This window comes from Poecilia reticulata, chromosome 1, assembly GCF_904066995.2.
Source record: "Poecilia reticulata chromosome 1, P_reticulata-male-v2, whole genome shotgun sequence".
NCBI lineage: Eukaryota > Metazoa > Chordata > Actinopteri > Cyprinodontiformes > Poeciliidae > Poecilia > Poecilia reticulata.
The window spans coordinates 34,104,649-34,121,967 of NC_088830.1; the positions used below are offsets into that span (position 1 = coordinate 34,104,649).

Below are 17,319 nucleotides of genomic sequence, written 5' to 3' on the forward strand. Positions count from 1 at the left end.
ACCAGGCGGGAAACAGACGGAAAGGAGACAGTAAACCATCGACCGGAACAATCTGGGAAAAAACGATGAGATCTAAGAAACGCTCAAACGACCGTCGTTAAAACGGATGGAATCTTTATTTAGTTTCAAAACTGTGAAATGATACAAACGGTGACGTCATCATTCCCCCTTTGTAGACAAACATTCATCTTCAGTCAGCAGCAGATTCTCTTTATTGCAGATTTAAATTCAGTCTTTGTGATTTCAATAAGTTACTAAAAAGTTAAAAACATTTAAAATTTCGTGTTTCAGGTCTGATGTTTCAGTCAGACCAGCTCTGCTGGCTCCATCTTCAGATGCACAGATGGTTGATGAGGATCTGAGCTTCTGCAGAGCAGCCGAAACTTAACTTCCAGGATTCACTCCGACCGCCGCAGGAGGGAACGTTGACGGAGCGCCGCCTTGGCTCCACCTTCCGTTTCGGAGTTTGTTGATTGCGATTTGTGAAGACGACGTCGACGTTGAAGCAGGCCTCGTTCCTCCTGACCAGCAGACACCGGATGTCTGAACGCCGCCGCAGCTTCAGTCCCTGGAACTGCGGCTGGACGGGAACCCAGCTGGAGCCCCGCGGCGCCGGGTGAAACACTCCGTCCTCCCGCAGGAGAGCAACGTGGGTGTCGGTCAGGAGAAACTGGAACAGAGAGTCCTGGGGCAGCCGGCCGCAGCGCCGCACCCTGACGCTGCTGTAGAGCAGAGGACGAATGTCCGCCAGGGAAGGTTTGCTGGGGCCGTCCATGTTCCCGTGGACGATGTAGAGCAGGTCCGCTAGGACCCGCTTGAACCTGGAAGTGAGGTTCAGACCGATGTCTGAGACGATGTCAGGAACCCGGGACGTCCAATCCAGGGACAAAGCCATGAGGTCCTGCGACAGCAGCGGGTGACTCTCCGTCGCCTCAGAGAAGGTCTCCGGACAGCGACCCTTCAGCACCGCCTTGCTGAAGTCCTGTGTGAGCTCCTGGTTGTGAGTGAAGACCGCCAGGACCGAGTCCTCACTGGATCCGATCAGACGGACATGCTGCCCTGCCAAACTGATCTGGACCTCCCGGATCTCCATAAGGTCAAAGTGATGGAAGAGACCGAGGGTGTCCGATGCGACCTGGCCAGCTGAAACTACCGTCAGGTCCTGTTCTGACAGAAGGAGGCAGGCTGGTTCTGGACTGGGTTGGTCAAAGCTGGCCGCTCTGAGCCAGAAGATGCTCAGGACCCTCCTACCTGGTCTTTGAGGAGACAGTGGTTCAGTTCTGTCAACGATCTCCTGGGATGAGAGACTACGAAGCTGTGCCAGAGCTGGTGGCAACTCAATTAGACTCTGATAAAACTCCTCTGGACCGGCGTTTCTGATCGAGGACACGGAGCCCTTCGGCCACATCGACATGGCATTCAAACCAAACCCTTGAGCAGTACTGGACAGGTCCACCAAGGAGACTTTGTTTTCCAGAAGAGAGTCATGTTTTGGTGCAAGTTTTGTTGTCTGGATCAGTGGAAAGTCTCTGGACCTCATGGTGACGTACTGAGAGACGGCATACTTCATATCGTCGACTCCCACATTTCGGATGAAATCTCTTGTGCCCTGAATTCGTCTCTCTGCGTCTTTGAAAACATCTGAAAGTTTTCCTGTGAAGTATCCCAAAACGTGGCTCCTGTTCGTCTCACTTGGATCTTGGCTGGAAACTTTTTCTGAGCTCTGTGACGTTGTTGGTTGACCGCTGGGAAGTTCTGCTTCCTCTGCTCTCCACGGGTACAAGGCTTGGTTCTTGACTTTTGTAACATAGTCCCAAAGGTTTGACTTACTGGTCGTCATGTTCGCTGGTTTTTCATTTCCCTCTTGTCCGTTCAGACCACTGATGGCATGGATATCCTGACTCTCAGGCCCATCTGACCTCCAGGGGTGAAGGGTTTGATTCCTAACCTTTGCAACATAATCCCAAACGTTATTCCGGGTGGAGGATACCCTTTCTGGAGCTTCATCTTTTCCTTGACCACCAGACTTGATGGACTCTTTGCTCGAGTTGGGTGGATCAGATGGTTGCTCAGGTTCTTCTGGTCTCCATGGGTTCAGTGTTTGGTTCCTAACTTTAGTGACGTAGTTCCAGATGAAGCTCCTTGCAGTCGACACCCTTCCTGCAGCATCACCTCCGTCTTCCTCTGCTTCATCACTGACTGACCTCGTGTCCTGCTTGGAGCTGATGTAGCCTCGACCAGAACTCAGCCACTTGAGCAGTTCAGACTCTCTGGTCGTCCAGGGGTGCAGCGTTTGGCTCCTGACTTTAGAAACATAATCCCAAATGTAGCTCCTGTTGGTCAGTTCCTGCTCTGCCGATGCCTCTTTGTCTTGTTCCAACTCTTCATCCCCTTCCAGGTTTAACCTTTGATTTTTGACATTTTCAAGGTTCTCCAGGAAGTTGTTCCCATTGTCCAACTCCTCTTGCTTAGCTGGACCGTTGGCGCCATCTGCTGGATCTTGCTCAGAGATGTTAAAGTTGCTGCCAGAGCTTTGAAGCTTTAACAGTTCAGACTTTTCTACTCTCTCCGTTTCATCAGCTCCATTCTTGACATTTTCAAGCTGGTCTGAAACATTGTTCTTGCTATCCAACATTTCTTGTTTCATCGGTTGGTAGACGTCATGTTTTGAGTCCTGTCCAGACTTGATGAAATCATCGTCAGAGACGTGAGAATCGGAAGGTTCCAGCTCTTCTTCGACCTGATTTTGAACATCGATATCCTCTGAAACACGGCTCTCAGAGTCCAGGAGCTTCTCCACTTCTTGTTTCAGCTCTTCGTTAGCGTCGGCTTTCCAAACTTGCTCAGACTCGACTAACTCCTCGCCAGAACCTTGCAGTTTTAAAAGATCCAACTCCTGTGCTGCAAGGCTGAGAACATTCTGGGCTTGGTTCTTGACATTTTTGAGATCCTCCAATTGGTGGTACAGATGGGCCGATGCATCCTCTGCTTCCAGCTCCATTGAACCGTTGACCTCTTCTTGTGAATCTTGTTTGGGGCTAATCTGAAGCTTTGAAAGTTCTGGGTCTTCAAACGTCTGATCATTGACTGTTTTCTCACAGTGGAAATAAAATTTTTTGTTCGACATTTTCTCCAGATCCTCAGAATCAGAGAGGATATAAAAACCACCACCGGTCATGCAGTTGGTTCCACTCAGTTGGTTGGTCGCTTTGGAGCAACAATCAGGTCCACAAACAGCTTGGAGCTCCTTCCTTGCAAGAATGTTTACTTCTCCTTCCCACCATTTTTCCTTGTCTAGATCTTTTCCGATCAGGAGTTCATCAGAGGACTCCAGCCGTTTTTCTCTCTGAGGCTCCAGGAGTTCAGTCTTTGGTTCTTCAAACACGTTCTGGACGTCGGGGAGCCAGTTTGCCTCAAAGCCCGGAGGAGCCAGGAGGTTAGACCAGTTCTGTGAGCACAAGGGGAAGTCCGTGACTACATCGCCAAGAAGGTCGGCAAAAGTGAGAGAATTAAACCGAAGTCCATGATCCACCAATCAGAATTACAGTCCAACCACCAGGTGAGAAACGAGAGATTTAAAGTGACGGCGTCAAGAGGTTGACATGCAAAGTGCGCGCAATTATTTTAGACAAAGGATGATTTAAAATAATTTGGGTTGAAGTTTTAATCTGTTTCCTATAGGCATGAAGATAATTTGATTATTTAATCTGATTCTTTTCCAACAGCGGAGCAAAAGTTTCCGACCCAAACTGGACTTTCATCCAGCAGGCTGACCACTGCAGCATGAAGCCTGCAGCTGGCTGCACCTCACCTAGCGCGGGCCAATAATCTGGATTTCCTGTGGAAGGTTTTCATAACGCTCCTGTTCCAACCCTGCGGATCCTGATTCGCCAGCAGGATCTCCCTGATCCGGGTCCAGTTCTGGTTCCGGACTCATCCAGCAGGGTCTGGAGGTACTGCTCCAACCCAGAGAGCCGGATCGGCCGGACCGCTGACCCCTCAATCACTTTTAACCAGAACAGAGCAGCAGACCGAACCGGACCTCAACACTCTTCAGTGTAGAAGCTGCTGCAGAGAAAGACGCCAGGGCAGCCATTTTGACTGGACAGGGGTCAACCTGGGCCCGTTTCTAGTCCATCTTAACAACCGATGCTAAAAGCAGCTCTGAATGCCAGCTGCACATAAATAAAGTTCTGCTCTCACACCCAGTGTGACGGCGCCTCTCTCACAATACAAATAATTAGCAAAGTCGGCTGACGAGAAAAATGAACTTATGATGAATTAACATCATGCAGCTTCCATGCAGCATAAATAACCAATAACTCAAAAGTCTCACCTCATACTTCAGCCTTCGTGGATTTATGTTCTGCAGTTTTTCCTCTTCCTGAAAACAAAAATTTAAAATTAACATCACAAAATAAAACTAAGTCGAGTTTCCCATCAGATCAACAACCAGATGGATTTACTAGGTTAACGTTCATTTCAGAGGAGAAGGGGAGCAGGTCCAAGAACAAGCTGGACAAAATAAACCCAGGAAACCATCATCATCATCAGGGTCATGCAGGGGTCACGGTGAAGGTCAGGGCTCCTGTCTTACCTCGTCTGTTAGCCTAACAGAGCTACAGTCGCTAACTTCCTCCTCGTCCTGCAGAGTCGAACAGCTGAACTTCAGTTCTGGACAAACAAGCTACACCTGACAGAACTCTACAGAACCGCCGGCTGGACCCGACTCAGAGGTCTGGGGTCAAAGGTCGTACCCTGAGAGAGTCGCAGGACACGGACAGATCCACGCCGCTGCCGTTCAGGAGGTTCATCTTCCTCAGCCGGCGCTGCACTTCTTCCTCGATGTAGGCGTTGATCCTGCTGGAGCATCAGAGCCTTAGAGCCGGACCGGAACCAGAACCGGAACCAGAACCGGGCCCTACCTGTCCTCGGACAGCGGCAGCAGCGGGTTCAGACTCTGCATGTGACCGACAGGAGAACTGCTGTGACCCATCTTCTCCTCGGTACCGACCGACTGGGCCCGGTTCTGGTTCTCACTCTCGCTGATGCGCCGCCGCAGTTCCTGGATCTCTTGCTCCACCCTGCAGAACAGAACCGGAGTTCTGAGTTCAGATGGGACCGGCCGGGTCGGCCAGAACGACCGGAACCAGAAGCAGACCTGCGGTCGGGCCTCAGGGCGGCGTGGCGGCGCTCCAGCCGGGCCACGGCCTGCTCCAGCGCCTCCCGCTGCTGCGCCTCCCTCCAGGCCAGGATCTCCCTCTCCTTGCGGCGGACCTTCTCCTCCTGCCGCGCCACGTTGGCCGTGAACTCGCAGCTCTCCTGCAGCTGCTGCAGCTGCTGCGCGCCGTGCCACTGCAGGTGCAGCTTGTCCTGCGTCTCCTCCAGCTCCTTCTCCACCTGGAAGAGCGTGTTGTCCAGGCCGGCCGGCGCCGCTCCACGCCGCAGCACCTCCTGCGCCCGCTGCTGCTCCTCCACCAGCGCCGGCAGCACGCCGGCGGCCATGTTGGCCAGCTGCTGCTCCTTGAAGTCCAAGCGGTGCTGCGCCTGGCGCAGCAGCGTCTCCTCCTGGCCGCCGCCATCCTGCGGCGCCCTCTCCTGGCGCTCCCTCAGGCTGTGGGTGAGCTGCTGCAGCGCGCTCCGCTCTGCTGTCACCTCCTGCTGCAGCAGCTCCCTCTGCTGCTGCAGCACCTCCTGCAGCTGCTGCAGCTCGTCCACCTGCGCCTCCTTGAAGGCCAAGTACTGCTTCTGGACGGAGCGCGCCTCCTTAGCGGCGTCCTCGCCGTCCGTGCGCTCAGCGGCCTCCTTGGCGCGCAGCAGCGCCTCCCTGATCTCCGCCAGCACACGCCGCTCCTCCTCCAGGCGCCGCGAATCCTCTCGGGCCAGCTGCACCGCCACCGCCTCCTGCGCCTCCCGCAGCTGCTCCTCCAGCCGGGCGACCAGACTCAGCTGCTCCCGCTCCTGCTCCTCCAGCCGCCGTCGCTCCGCCTCCAGGCGCACCTGCTGATCCTCGCGCTCCCTCTGCAGCCGCTGCAGCTCGTGGTAGATCTCCGTCTGCTCCGCCACCTCCTGCTCCTCCTGCTGCTCCTCCTGCTGCAGCTTCCTGCGCTGCAGCGCCACCTCCTGGATCTCGGAGCGCCGCTCCTCCTCAAAGCGCTCCTTCTCGGCCAGGAAGTCCCGCAGGCGGCTCTCGATGTCCTGGCTGCGGCGGCGCAGGCTCTCCTCCTGCCGCAGGATGCGCTGCTGCACCTCCTGTGACTCCTTGCGCTGACTCTCCACCTCCTGCTGGAGGCGCTCCAGCTCCGCCTTCTCACTCAGCTGCTTCTCCTCCATCTCCTTGATCAGCCTCCTGCAGAAACACAAACACAGGAACTGGACGTTTAACACCGCAGGTCATTCCGCCCAGACTTCGGTCTGACAGGCAGCAAACGACTAAACAGTAAACGCAACAGAAAAATGATGCAACTGCAGGAAACGGAAGCAGAAATGAAACGCTGTTCCTCCAGACCACCAGGGGGAGCCGACCCAGCCGTCTGCAACCAGAACACAGTAAAGACGGGTATTCAGAAGGAAGAAAAGGTTTGTTATCCTTCATGTCTTCTACAATAGAACAGACTACATGCGCCCCCTAGTGGTCTGGAGGATTTCAGTTCAGTGGAGCAAGTTTACAGAGTTACACATTTGATGTTTTTGCCATTTCGGCATTTTTATTTTTTTTTTTTATTGAATTTTCCCAAATTGACCTACAAACATTAACATAACAGATCAGATTTCCACCCATCCCCCACCCGCACCAAATCGGCACATCAGAAAACACTTACATAGACGAGACAATATGATGAATACACCACAAATTGATCCAAATCATTCAATAAGCATACAAAAAAAAAAAAAGACGGTTATACACGCTGCTAAACAATGTCATTAACAGTCTTTCTTTGAAGGAATTTTAGTACAGGGCCCCATATTTTCTCAAACACACCGACTCTATCTTCATTGCAATATCTCAGTCTTTCCAGATGCAGAGTATTTGCTAGTTCCCCCAACCATAGATCAAATGTGGGCACAGAGTCCTTTTTCCAAAATCTCAAAATCAACCTTTTAGCAATCACAGTACCAAACAAGACAGCAATTTTCTCATATTTAGTGGCTAGACCCCGATGATGGCAATAAGTGGTTCTGGGTCCCATTGTTTTCCAAAAGCTGTCGAAAAAAAGTGAAAAATTTTCTCCCAAAGTGAGCGAAGCTGAACACATGACCAGAAGGAGTGCCATTTCGGCATTTTAAGTTTTGTTTCCATTTCCTGTTGTGTGTTTTAGAGTTTGCATCATTAAGTGTTTCTGCGACCCATAGATCTCATTGAGGCCGGTCCCAGAGGAGCGCCTCAGGGCTCCCAGCTGGGATCCTTTCCATTTCCAGACAAAATGGCTGCGGTTTCATCAGCAGAGAGAGGCGGGCTCACGGGCAACAGCAGCCAATCAAAACTCTCCGACATCCACATTTAGAACTCCGAGTTTAAAAAATTATTTGAGCTTTGACAACAATAAAATGTGAGATTATGATTATGTTGCAGCATCTGCCTCTAGCGGCCGTGCCGGCAGACACGTTAGCGGACATGCTAAGTGGCATGCTAAGTGGCATGCTAAGTGACATGCTAAGTGACAGCGCCGGTTTACCTCTTCATCTCCAGCTTCTCCAGCTCTTCTCTCTGCTGCCTCTCAAACTCCAGCCTGCGGTGACAAACACTGTTAGCATCTGTTAGCATACCATTAGCATCCTGGACGTCTTCCGAGGGACACCAGAGGACGTGACGGGCCGAGTGGACGGAGGCGGCAAATAAAAACAAGCTGGAGGCGAAACTCCAGGGACGACAGAGGATCTGGTGTTGGACAGTGAGGACAGGAGCAGCAAGCTGATGGCAGACAGACAGGTGGACGGACGGGACAGTTAGACAGGAAGTGGACGACTACCTGAGGAAGACGGGGCCCTTCTGAGTGAAGAGACTGTCAACGGGACAGGGACATAGTTAGTCCTGGTCCAGATCCCAGTAATCATAACAGTTCTTCTTCTGTGGTGCCGAGTCAAAACTGAACTGTTTCTATTCTCCGAAAAATTATTAAATTCAAAGACAAAATGCCAAAAATCTCTTCAAATCAACACGAAACAAGAAATAAAACCGAGACTGAGGCAAACAGGAGGATGAAGTTAAAATTGTTTTCTAAGCTATTAGAAATTATGGGATGCTTGAAACCTTCGACTGGAAACATTTGTGTTTCCTGTCACTTTTGCACTTTTTCCTTCCACTCGACTTTCCAGTAAAACACCAGTACATAGCCGTCTGACTGGTTTTGGTTCTTATGGAGGAGGTCTGCTGGTCAGGTCTGCAGACCTGGATGGCAGAGTCCAGAACCCGTCCAGAACCCGAACAGGTCTGGATTAAACGCCTGCATTGATCTGATGCAACGTTTGGTTTCACTCTGAACCAGAATCAACGTTAACATCTGGACCGAGTCGCTCTGGTTGAAACTCATCTACCAAAGTTAAAAACTTTCACCAAAAGGCAGGAAAATTAGTTCCTGGTGCCGCTGTGATTCTGTCGGCTCCTTCAGGGAGGAAACGTCTCGGTACGGGAGCTTCAGGTACCGATCAACAAATAAATGTGAGACTCTCAGAACCAGAACCACAGCAGGATGGGAGGTTCTGACGGTCGGACTCACCCCGGGTTGTAGAGCATCACGGTGGACAGGTTCTCACAGGACTTGGACAGGTCCGTCATGGACAGGCTGAACGAGGACAGGAGGCCGCTCTGAGGAGACAGAAGAGGTTCTGCAGAACCATCCTGGACTCACCTGAACCTCACCTGAACCGCAGCTGAACTCACCTTCCTTTTCTCCCTGAGCTTGGCCGCTTCCTTCGGATGGTTGAAGCGAAACATGTTGGTCCGGCCCAGCAGAATAACGGCTCCTGCAGCACAGACAGAAGGCCAACCAGTTAGTGACCAGTCGAGTTCCCAGAACCAGAACCGCTTTAGAAACTTCAAGAAAACTGGAGGGACCCGATGAACAAACCAGTGAATATTAAAATGAAATCCTGAAAGAATCGACAGATATGAAGGAGTTTCCCTCATTGAGAGACACAGAGGGAAACAGCAGGGTTGGTCCAGTGCCTTAGAGCTAGCTTACGCTAATTATGTTGGTATAGCGCTTCAGCATTAGCTTATGCTAATTATCATGTTGATATAGCGCTTCAGCATTAGCTTATGCTAATTATCATGTTGTTATAGCGCTTTAGCATTAGCTTATGCTAATTATCATGTGAATGCAGCTTCAGTGGAACCGCGATTAGCTCTTCAGATTTAGTGAAGCTAACTTTTAGTTAGCGGTGTCCACTGCTGACCAGAACCTCTCTAGTCACACCAGGCTGTGAAATGCTCTGGTTCTTTTGGATCCTCACCCTGGTTGAGCTGCACCGGCGCCGCCACCAGAACCCCGTTGACCGAACACTGAGCCCCGCCGAGCGGCACCAGGGTAACCGTCCCGTTCTGGTTCTCAAACACACAGTGCTCGCTCTCCAGGTCCAGGCCGTGCAGAACTGCAGGAGCAGAGCAGAACGTGAGTCCAGAACCAGAACCAGCAAAGGTCTTCATCAGACGGACACGACTCACTGATGTCCTGTTCGCTGGACGCATCCTCCCGGCCCACGTACGTCCGTCCCTCCTAAGACACAAAACACACATTTCCTGAGCAACCTGAACGCCTCGCGGCCCGACTACAGTCTGACCCGCCGGCGCCACCTTCAGGTGGTAGAGGATGATGCCGGTGCTGAGCAGGTCGTCGTCGATGCCGATGAGGTGAGGCAGCTCCGAGTCCAGAACCACGCCGATGCCCTCCTTCCTCAGAGCCAGCGTCTCCTCCTGCAGCGCAGAGAGCAGGAGTCGGGAGGAGTCTGGCTGGACCGGGCCGGACCGGCTGAACAGAACCCGCTTACCTTCAGGATGTTCTGCGTCTCGTTCCATTTGTTGGTCCACTCCTTGGTCAGCTCCAGAACCTGCGGACCAGAACAGCAGAGTGAGCCGTGGGACCCGGACGCCCGGTGGCCTCAGGAGGCTTTCAGAACGTTTCCGTCCTCCATCTTGTCTGAGCGCCGATGTGGACCGACCCGGGCCTCGTTCTGGTGCAGCTTCTCCTCCATGCTCAGAGCCGTGGGCGAATCCAGCAGAGCGATCTGCAGCAGAGGGAGGGAAAACCGTTTCAGGTGATTATCGCCATGATGCTGCCACCACCAGGACCGGCTACCGGGTCGCTGAAACCGTCTGAACAGCCGAGCTCTGCCGCTTCACGAAGAACTGACTGTTGGGCTTATTTTCATTTTATTGTATTAATGAACGTACAACGTTGTCATAAAGATACCAGCAAAATGCCAACGATCAACCAGGGGACCAATCAGGAAAACGCATCCTGGTCTCCGGAGCTCCTCAGGGCTCGGCGCTCGGCCCGCTAGCTCTGTTGGCATTTAGCTAAACTGATCCGTAAATCCAGTAAGGAGGCGTCTAAAGTGGTTCTGATTTGATGTTTCTGGTATTGAAAGCGGCGCCGTTACCTGGTTTCCCTGCAGCAGCAGCGCCTTGAGCCGGGCGATCTCCGCCCGCAGCTCCCTGATCAGCCGGACGTTGGAGTCCTCGTTGACGGTGGGTTTGTTGATGATGTTCTTGGCTCGGTTGGCGTAGCGCAGAGTGCTGAGCGTCTCGCCGTAGTTCACGTCGGCGGGGGAGATGGCTGCGAAGACTAAACAGTCAGGGCTTTTATTCTGAAGAGCTGCTTACCTCAGACTGGTCAGGCGGCGGCGGCGCTCACTTGCGATCATGATGGTCTTGGCGTTTCCGCCCAGGCTGTCCTTCAGCAGCCAGGTCAGCACAGAGTCTCTGTAGGGGACGAACACCGTCTTCTTCTTCTGGTTGGCGTTCCCGCCGTCCGGCGCCATGTCGGCTGGACGGAAACGGAGACGACGGGTCAGAACCGGAGCGCCAGCCGCAGCGGCGCCATCAGGCGGCGGTCCTGACCCAGAGCGGAGATGACGTTTCCCAGCGTGACCAGCGACTTGTTGATGTTCCCGCCCTCCTTCAGCCGGACGCCGGAGGCGCCGGTGGCGTCGGCGCGCTCGCTGCCGGCCAGGTCCACCAGGTGGATCTTACTCACCGTCTCGCTCGGCATCTCTGCGTCAAACTTGGCCTGAAATCAGACGCGGCGGTCACTTCGGCCTGCCGACGCGAGGCCGTGGGATTGGCCGGCGCCACCGACCTGCGTGAAGTTGATGGTGAAGATGGCGTGGGAGCGGCTGCTGACGTCGTTCATGCCGGTGCTGGCGGTGGTGCGGTTGATGTTCCCCGCCTCCATCAGCTCCTCCACGTCGCTGTAGTTCTGCACCAGGTGTTTGGACAGGTCTGCGCCGCAACACAAACCCACCACACCAATCAGAAAAACCGAAAACACTGAAAACGTGTGAGATTCGCTGCACGTAGAAACACGACGGTGAAAAACATGCTGTGAATTTAGGAAACCAGGTTGAACCGCAGGAAGCGGCGCCGAGCCGGGCAGATCCGCTACCTTCCACGTACGGCCCGTCCTTGGGATGCTCGCGGACCCGCAGGTTGTAGGTGTGGCTGGACTTCCTCCTCAGCAGGTCTCTGACTCGCTCGTTGTAGATCTCCAGGTAGCTGGAGGGACGACAGGAGGTTCCGGCATTCGACCCGTTTGGGTTCTGGTTCAGTTTGTCTCCAGGAAATGAGGCAAAAACAACCAGATGGAGAGAAAGTGCCGTCGCCATGGCGACCCACAGCACCACTCTTCCTCAGCTGTGCTCGGAGGCGGGGCCGCAGCGCCACCTGGAGGTGCAGGCGGCGGACTCACCTGACCTCGGTGCGGAACGAAGCTTCGTCCCGCCGCGACGCGTCAGCGATCCGACTGAACAGCCCCTCGCAGAACCTGGGGATCAGCCCGGCGTCGCCCTGACAGGAAACGGCGGCCCGTTACCATGGAAACGCTGATGCCTCATTCTGCACATTTTCCACTAAAGTGATCAGAACTTTGAGTTCCAGTAACACTGGCTCTCACCTGCAGGGGGCAGCATTTCCTGCCACTCTGCTGCCCCAGAAAATAACCAAATGAATTCACATATTTTATGAAAATGACTTTGTTCTCTGCTTAATTTTAATTAAAGTCCAATGATTGGGGGCATTTTAGGTGGCGGGTCGTCGGGTTCTGACTTAAAGAATAAAATGTTCATGTCGGTTTAGTGACGGAAAATACAGCAAAAAGAAGAAGACAGAGAAACTCTCCTTCCTTTCTGGCTCTTCTTCTGCGTTGTGAATCTGAAGCGTTCAGTTCGTTCAGGTCAAGCCGCCTTCATTCAGCAGCAGAAGAAGAAGCAGCTGCTGGTTGAGCCAATCAGAGCCAGACTGAGCGACTCTGATCAGCTGAGATTATTCTGATCAGAGACCGAACGCCGATCAATCACCAGAGCAAACTGACCGATCGGCCACATCGTCCCATCAGGAGACACGGCGCCGCCGCACACAGCCAAGATGGCCGCCGCGGCGCTCCGTTTACGGCAGTAAAGATGGCCGCCGCGGCGCTCCGTTTACGGCAGTAAAGATGGCCGCCGCGGCGCTCCGTCTCACTAGCTTTATTTTGAAATGACTCTGTGAACGCAGCTGAACATTCTCGAATCTCCGACCAAACCCTGCAGAAACTGAGGGTCAAAGGTCATGCCTCAGTTCTCTCAGAGAAATCAACCCACACATTCATAAACAGAGCATCCAACCAAACCCAGCGCTGTGAAAAGCCGACTTGGACTAGGCCATTACTCCAAGATTTCATTTGGAGTAATTAAATCCAGATCCACCACTGATCAGATCTGATCAGTGGTGGATCTGATCTGATCAGTGGTGGATCTGATCTGATCAGTGGTGGATCTGATCTGATCAGTGGTGGATCTGATCTGATCAGTGGTGGATCTGATCAGTGGTGGATCTGATCTGATCAGTGGTGGATCAGATCTGATCAGTGGTGGATCAGATCTGATCAGTGGTGGATCTGATCAGTGGTGGATCAGATCTGATCAGTGGTGGATCTGATCTGATCAGTGGTGGATCTGATCAGTGGTGGATCTGATCTGATCAGTGGTGGATCAGATCTGATCAGTGGTGGATCAGATCTGATCAGTGGTGGATCTGATCAGTGGTGGATCTGATCTGATCAGTGGTGGATCTGATCAGATCTGATCAGATCAGTGGTGGATCTGATCTGATCAGTGGTGGATCAGATCTGATCAGTGGTGGATCTGATCAGATCTGATCAGATCAGTGGTGGATCTGATCTGATCAGTGGTGGATCTGATCAGTGGTGGATCTGATCTGATCAGTGGTGGATCTGATCTGATCAGTGGTGGATCAGATCGCTGCCACCTGAACGTCTCCCACTGAGCCAACCAGTCTGACCACAAGCAGCTACTGGTCTCCACTGGGCAGACTCTCCCTCTGCTCTTATCCAGACCAAACTCAGCCGGACGTCCAAACAGACGGATCAATCGGCTGCAGATCAATCAGCCGTCTCCACGGCGACCAGCTGTCCAGCCGTTACTGGGATCCGGTGCGGGTTCTTACTGGGACGCCCATCATGGTGTAGGACTTCCCGGATCCGGTCTGTCCGTAGGCGAACACGCAGGCGTTGTATCCCTCGAAGGCCGCCTTCAGCACGTCGGAGCCCAGGTCCCTGAACACCTGCGGAGGTCAGAGGTCAAAGGTCACAGCAGCCCCGCCGCGACCTGGCCGCCGCTTCCTCACCGTTTCCTGGGAGACGAAGGCGCGGCTCCGTCCGTCCGTCGAGTCATAGGAGAAGTCGTAGGTGAAGGTTCTGATCCGTTCCCTCATCGAGTCGCCGACCACGCCCTCTGGGACCTGAGGGAAGAATCACAGAGGCTCTGGTTCTGACTGGCACCGGTTCGGACCAGAACCAGAACCAGGACCCAGCTAACCTTCAGGTTGGTGATGCTGGTCTTGCTTCCCTCCATCCTGATGATGCATTTGGCCTCCAGCTCTTTTTCCCTGGAGGAGAAAACATCTGGATCAACATCTGGTTCCGACCCGCTTCTGGTTCCGACCCGAACAAAGAGCTTCTGAACGGAGGAGCCGGAGGGGGGGCTGGGGGGGCTGGAGCCCCTTGGCCCAGATGCCCTTTTGGTCATTTTTCCATTTCTGGTTTTATTGCTTCTTAAGCCGTTTTCTGACATAATATGCACCAGAATGAATGGAGGGAAAAACTGAACCAGACTTTAAGCTTCTGGTTCACAGAGGATGAAGTTACATTTGTTTCCTAATTATTCAAATGAAACAAAAACTAACCTCAGTTAGGAAAATAAAATTGTAATCAAAACTTTAGGAATTGTAATGATTCCTTTAAAACTAAAGGTTTTGTTTAAAAAACTTGTTTTAACATTAATTAACTCATTTCTGTCTCATGGACTTAAAGTTATTTACCGAACAAACAGTTATTTGTATCAGAAACCTGGCGGCCCGTCCAGGTGACCCGTCCAGGTGACCCGCCTCTCGCGAGAGAGAGAGAGACAGAGAGAGAGAGAGAGAGAGAGACAGAGAGAGAGAGAGAGACACAGAGAGAGAGAGAGACACAGAGAGAGAGAGAGAGAGAGAGAGAGAGAGAGAGAGAGAGAGAGAGAGAGAGAGACACATGGACAGAGACATTTAAAGGATTAAAATCAGAGAGAGTTTTGGTTCTGGACTGAACTGAAAGGCAGCCAAAGGGAATAGTTAAAGTCTGGATGAGTGACAGGAAAACACGGAGGTTTGCTAAACCTGACTAAACGAAGATGAGAATAAAACTGAGGACTGATTTATGAAGGAGAATTAAACTAAAGAACTTCCTGGTTCATCGTCAGATCGAGGTTTAAGGAGCAACAAACGTCCAGAAATTCAGTTTCATGATTAACCGCCTGCCTGCCGCACCAATCAGCTGACTGGTAAAAACCTGCAGCCGGATCCAATACTCATCCAATACTCATCCAATACTCATCCAATACTCATCCAATACTCACAGCCAAACAAAATTACACATAAAACTACAATTATTAACCAACAACTTGAAAAAACTAATATTTTCACAAGCAAATTAAAAAACTACTGAAAAAACAATCAGAACTAAAAACAGCCAAAATAAATAAAGATGTTAAAACTCATTTTATTTCTATAGCACATTTTCAGCAACAAGGCAATTCAAAGAGGCAACAGAACCAGACGGACTCGGGTTCTGCTGAGGCTCAGAGGTTCTGGACCGGAGAACCGGAGCCGGAGCCGCTCCAGAACCGGCCCGACTTCAGCAGAAATCGGCCATCTGACAGCAGCACCGTTACGTAAAGCTGGGTCAAAGGTCACTGCTCTGCAGGAGAACGGGTTGGCTTTGAGCGGCGGTTCTGGAGCCGAACCTCAGGGTCCAAAACCGTCAGATCATTCTGGTTTGCTTTAAAACTTAAAATAACACGATGGCATCATTTAGGAACGTTTCTCAGAAAGTTTATTATTTAAATAAATGTTTAAATAAACTTTTATGTCTAAAAACATAAATAAAGTAAATGTTAAAAACCCATTTCAACGATTGGAGAGAAAAGCAGATCAATGTTGCTGTTTGGACAAAGCAATACTGAGATAAGATTAATAATCAGTCAATATCTGATCAATTCCTCAAAATGTTTCTAGTTTTTGATCAGAAATGATTCAAACACAAACTCAAACATTTACTATTAATTTATTTCCATAAAATCAGCAAAACTTCTGATTTGTGCAGGAAACATGATGCAGAGACGAAACAAGAGAGGAAGAGGAGGAGGAAGGTCGGCAGATTACTCCTCATAACCCAGAATGATTCAGATTATCACAGATTGCAGTCATGTGTTGATGCCACATGAATATTGGAGGATGAATTGATTACTTTATTTTTTCGTTTGGGATTATTGGTTCACAAAACCTCAACATGAAGACCAGACATGTTAGAAAGATGAAGAAACGTTTCACTTCTTAGCCATTTAAAAGCTAAATATTTTAAATCTCCACACAAGCGCAGCCTCCGGCCATCCATGATGGAGGAAACCATCCCGAACTCCGGTCAGAAAAAACTGAAATTACTTTTAAAACGGCTGAACTTCATGAACAGACAACGTTCCGGCCTGACCCGTGGGAAACGAACCAGAACCTTCGGGTTTGGACTCGCAGGTGTGGGAATAATGCCAAGTATTCATTTGGAGGAGAAATAATTTGAGGTGAAACCTGCTGGTCACCTGCGGACACCTGCTGCCCCCATTAAGGCCAAAAACAGCCGCAAACTGGGAGAAAACGTCCAGAAACATCCAACATTAATGTTTACCACAGCAGCGGTCAATACAGTAACCGACCGGTCCGAAACCCGCAGAATGAACCCAGAAAAACCGCGTCCGCCACTCACCGCCTGTTCATCGGCCTGACCCGCACAGCCACCCGGACAGACGCCATCTTTCATCCCGCTGCGGCGCGCGCTCTCCCGGCCGCTCAGCCTCCGGCTTCCCGCTCCTCCTTATAGCAGCAGCTGCTAGCTCCAGGCTAACACAGCAGGGGGCAAAGGTCCGGAGATAACCGGCGGTCTGGGGGCCGAACTCTGCTGGCAGCAATGGGGGAGGAGGCGACGAATGCTTGCCTGCATAAATGTTATCGCAGCCGGGGAGCACCGAGTCACCGCCGCGGCATGAACCGGATCACGTCCCGGATCCTGGTCATCAACAGGACCGCTAGCTTAACGTGACCGGCTGCTTCATCAGCTGATTAAAAAAACAGTAGGATTTATGGAAGGCCTGAAGGGACAAAAATGTTTTCTGGGCCATCGATGTTCTAAAACTATTACCAAAACGGGAGACATTAAAAAAAAATGTCTCCCTAGAAGAAAGCATTCTGTGGGACATGTATTTGTTATTTTTTACATTGTCTCACAATAGCTTTACATTCCCATGGAAAACTTTTGCTTTTCACAATATTTTTTCTAGTCAGTTCATGTTGCACCTTGAAAAGTGAATGTCTTCCTGCCAGATACGGTTTTTGTAAGGCTTTTACACATCAAAATCGTATTTTTGAGTTTTATATAAAATATTCCACAAATAAAATACTGCGGGAAAACCAGGTAAAACATGGGCTTTCCATACCTGCTCTACGACAAAAACATGACAGAAACTATCTATAAAAAGGAAAAAAATGAATCCAAATGTATCCCCATCTGGTTTTTCTTGTAG

General features: G+C 51.3%; 1 protein-coding gene across 1 annotated transcript; it reads right to left on the bottom strand.

Moving 5' to 3' along the window:
• Positions 1-101: 101 nt before the first annotated feature.
• Positions 102-17,072, bottom strand: kif16ba (kinesin family member 16Ba). The gene is given in 23 exon segments (XM_081611935.1): positions 102-3,448; positions 4,337-4,384; positions 4,758-4,860; positions 4,926-5,088; positions 5,091-6,349; positions 7,677-7,730; positions 8,718-8,806; positions 8,882-8,964; positions 9,454-9,591; positions 9,665-9,716; positions 9,794-9,913; positions 9,988-10,047; positions 10,159-10,224; positions 10,600-10,775; positions 10,854-10,985; positions 11,060-11,228; positions 11,298-11,440; positions 11,604-11,713; positions 11,907-12,004; positions 13,661-13,777; positions 13,841-13,954; positions 14,032-14,101; positions 16,506-17,072. Coding segments are annotated over 23 exon segments (6,528 nt in total). The 5' UTR covers positions 16,553-17,072; the 3' UTR covers positions 102-331.
• Positions 17,073-17,319: the final 247 nt, after the last annotated feature.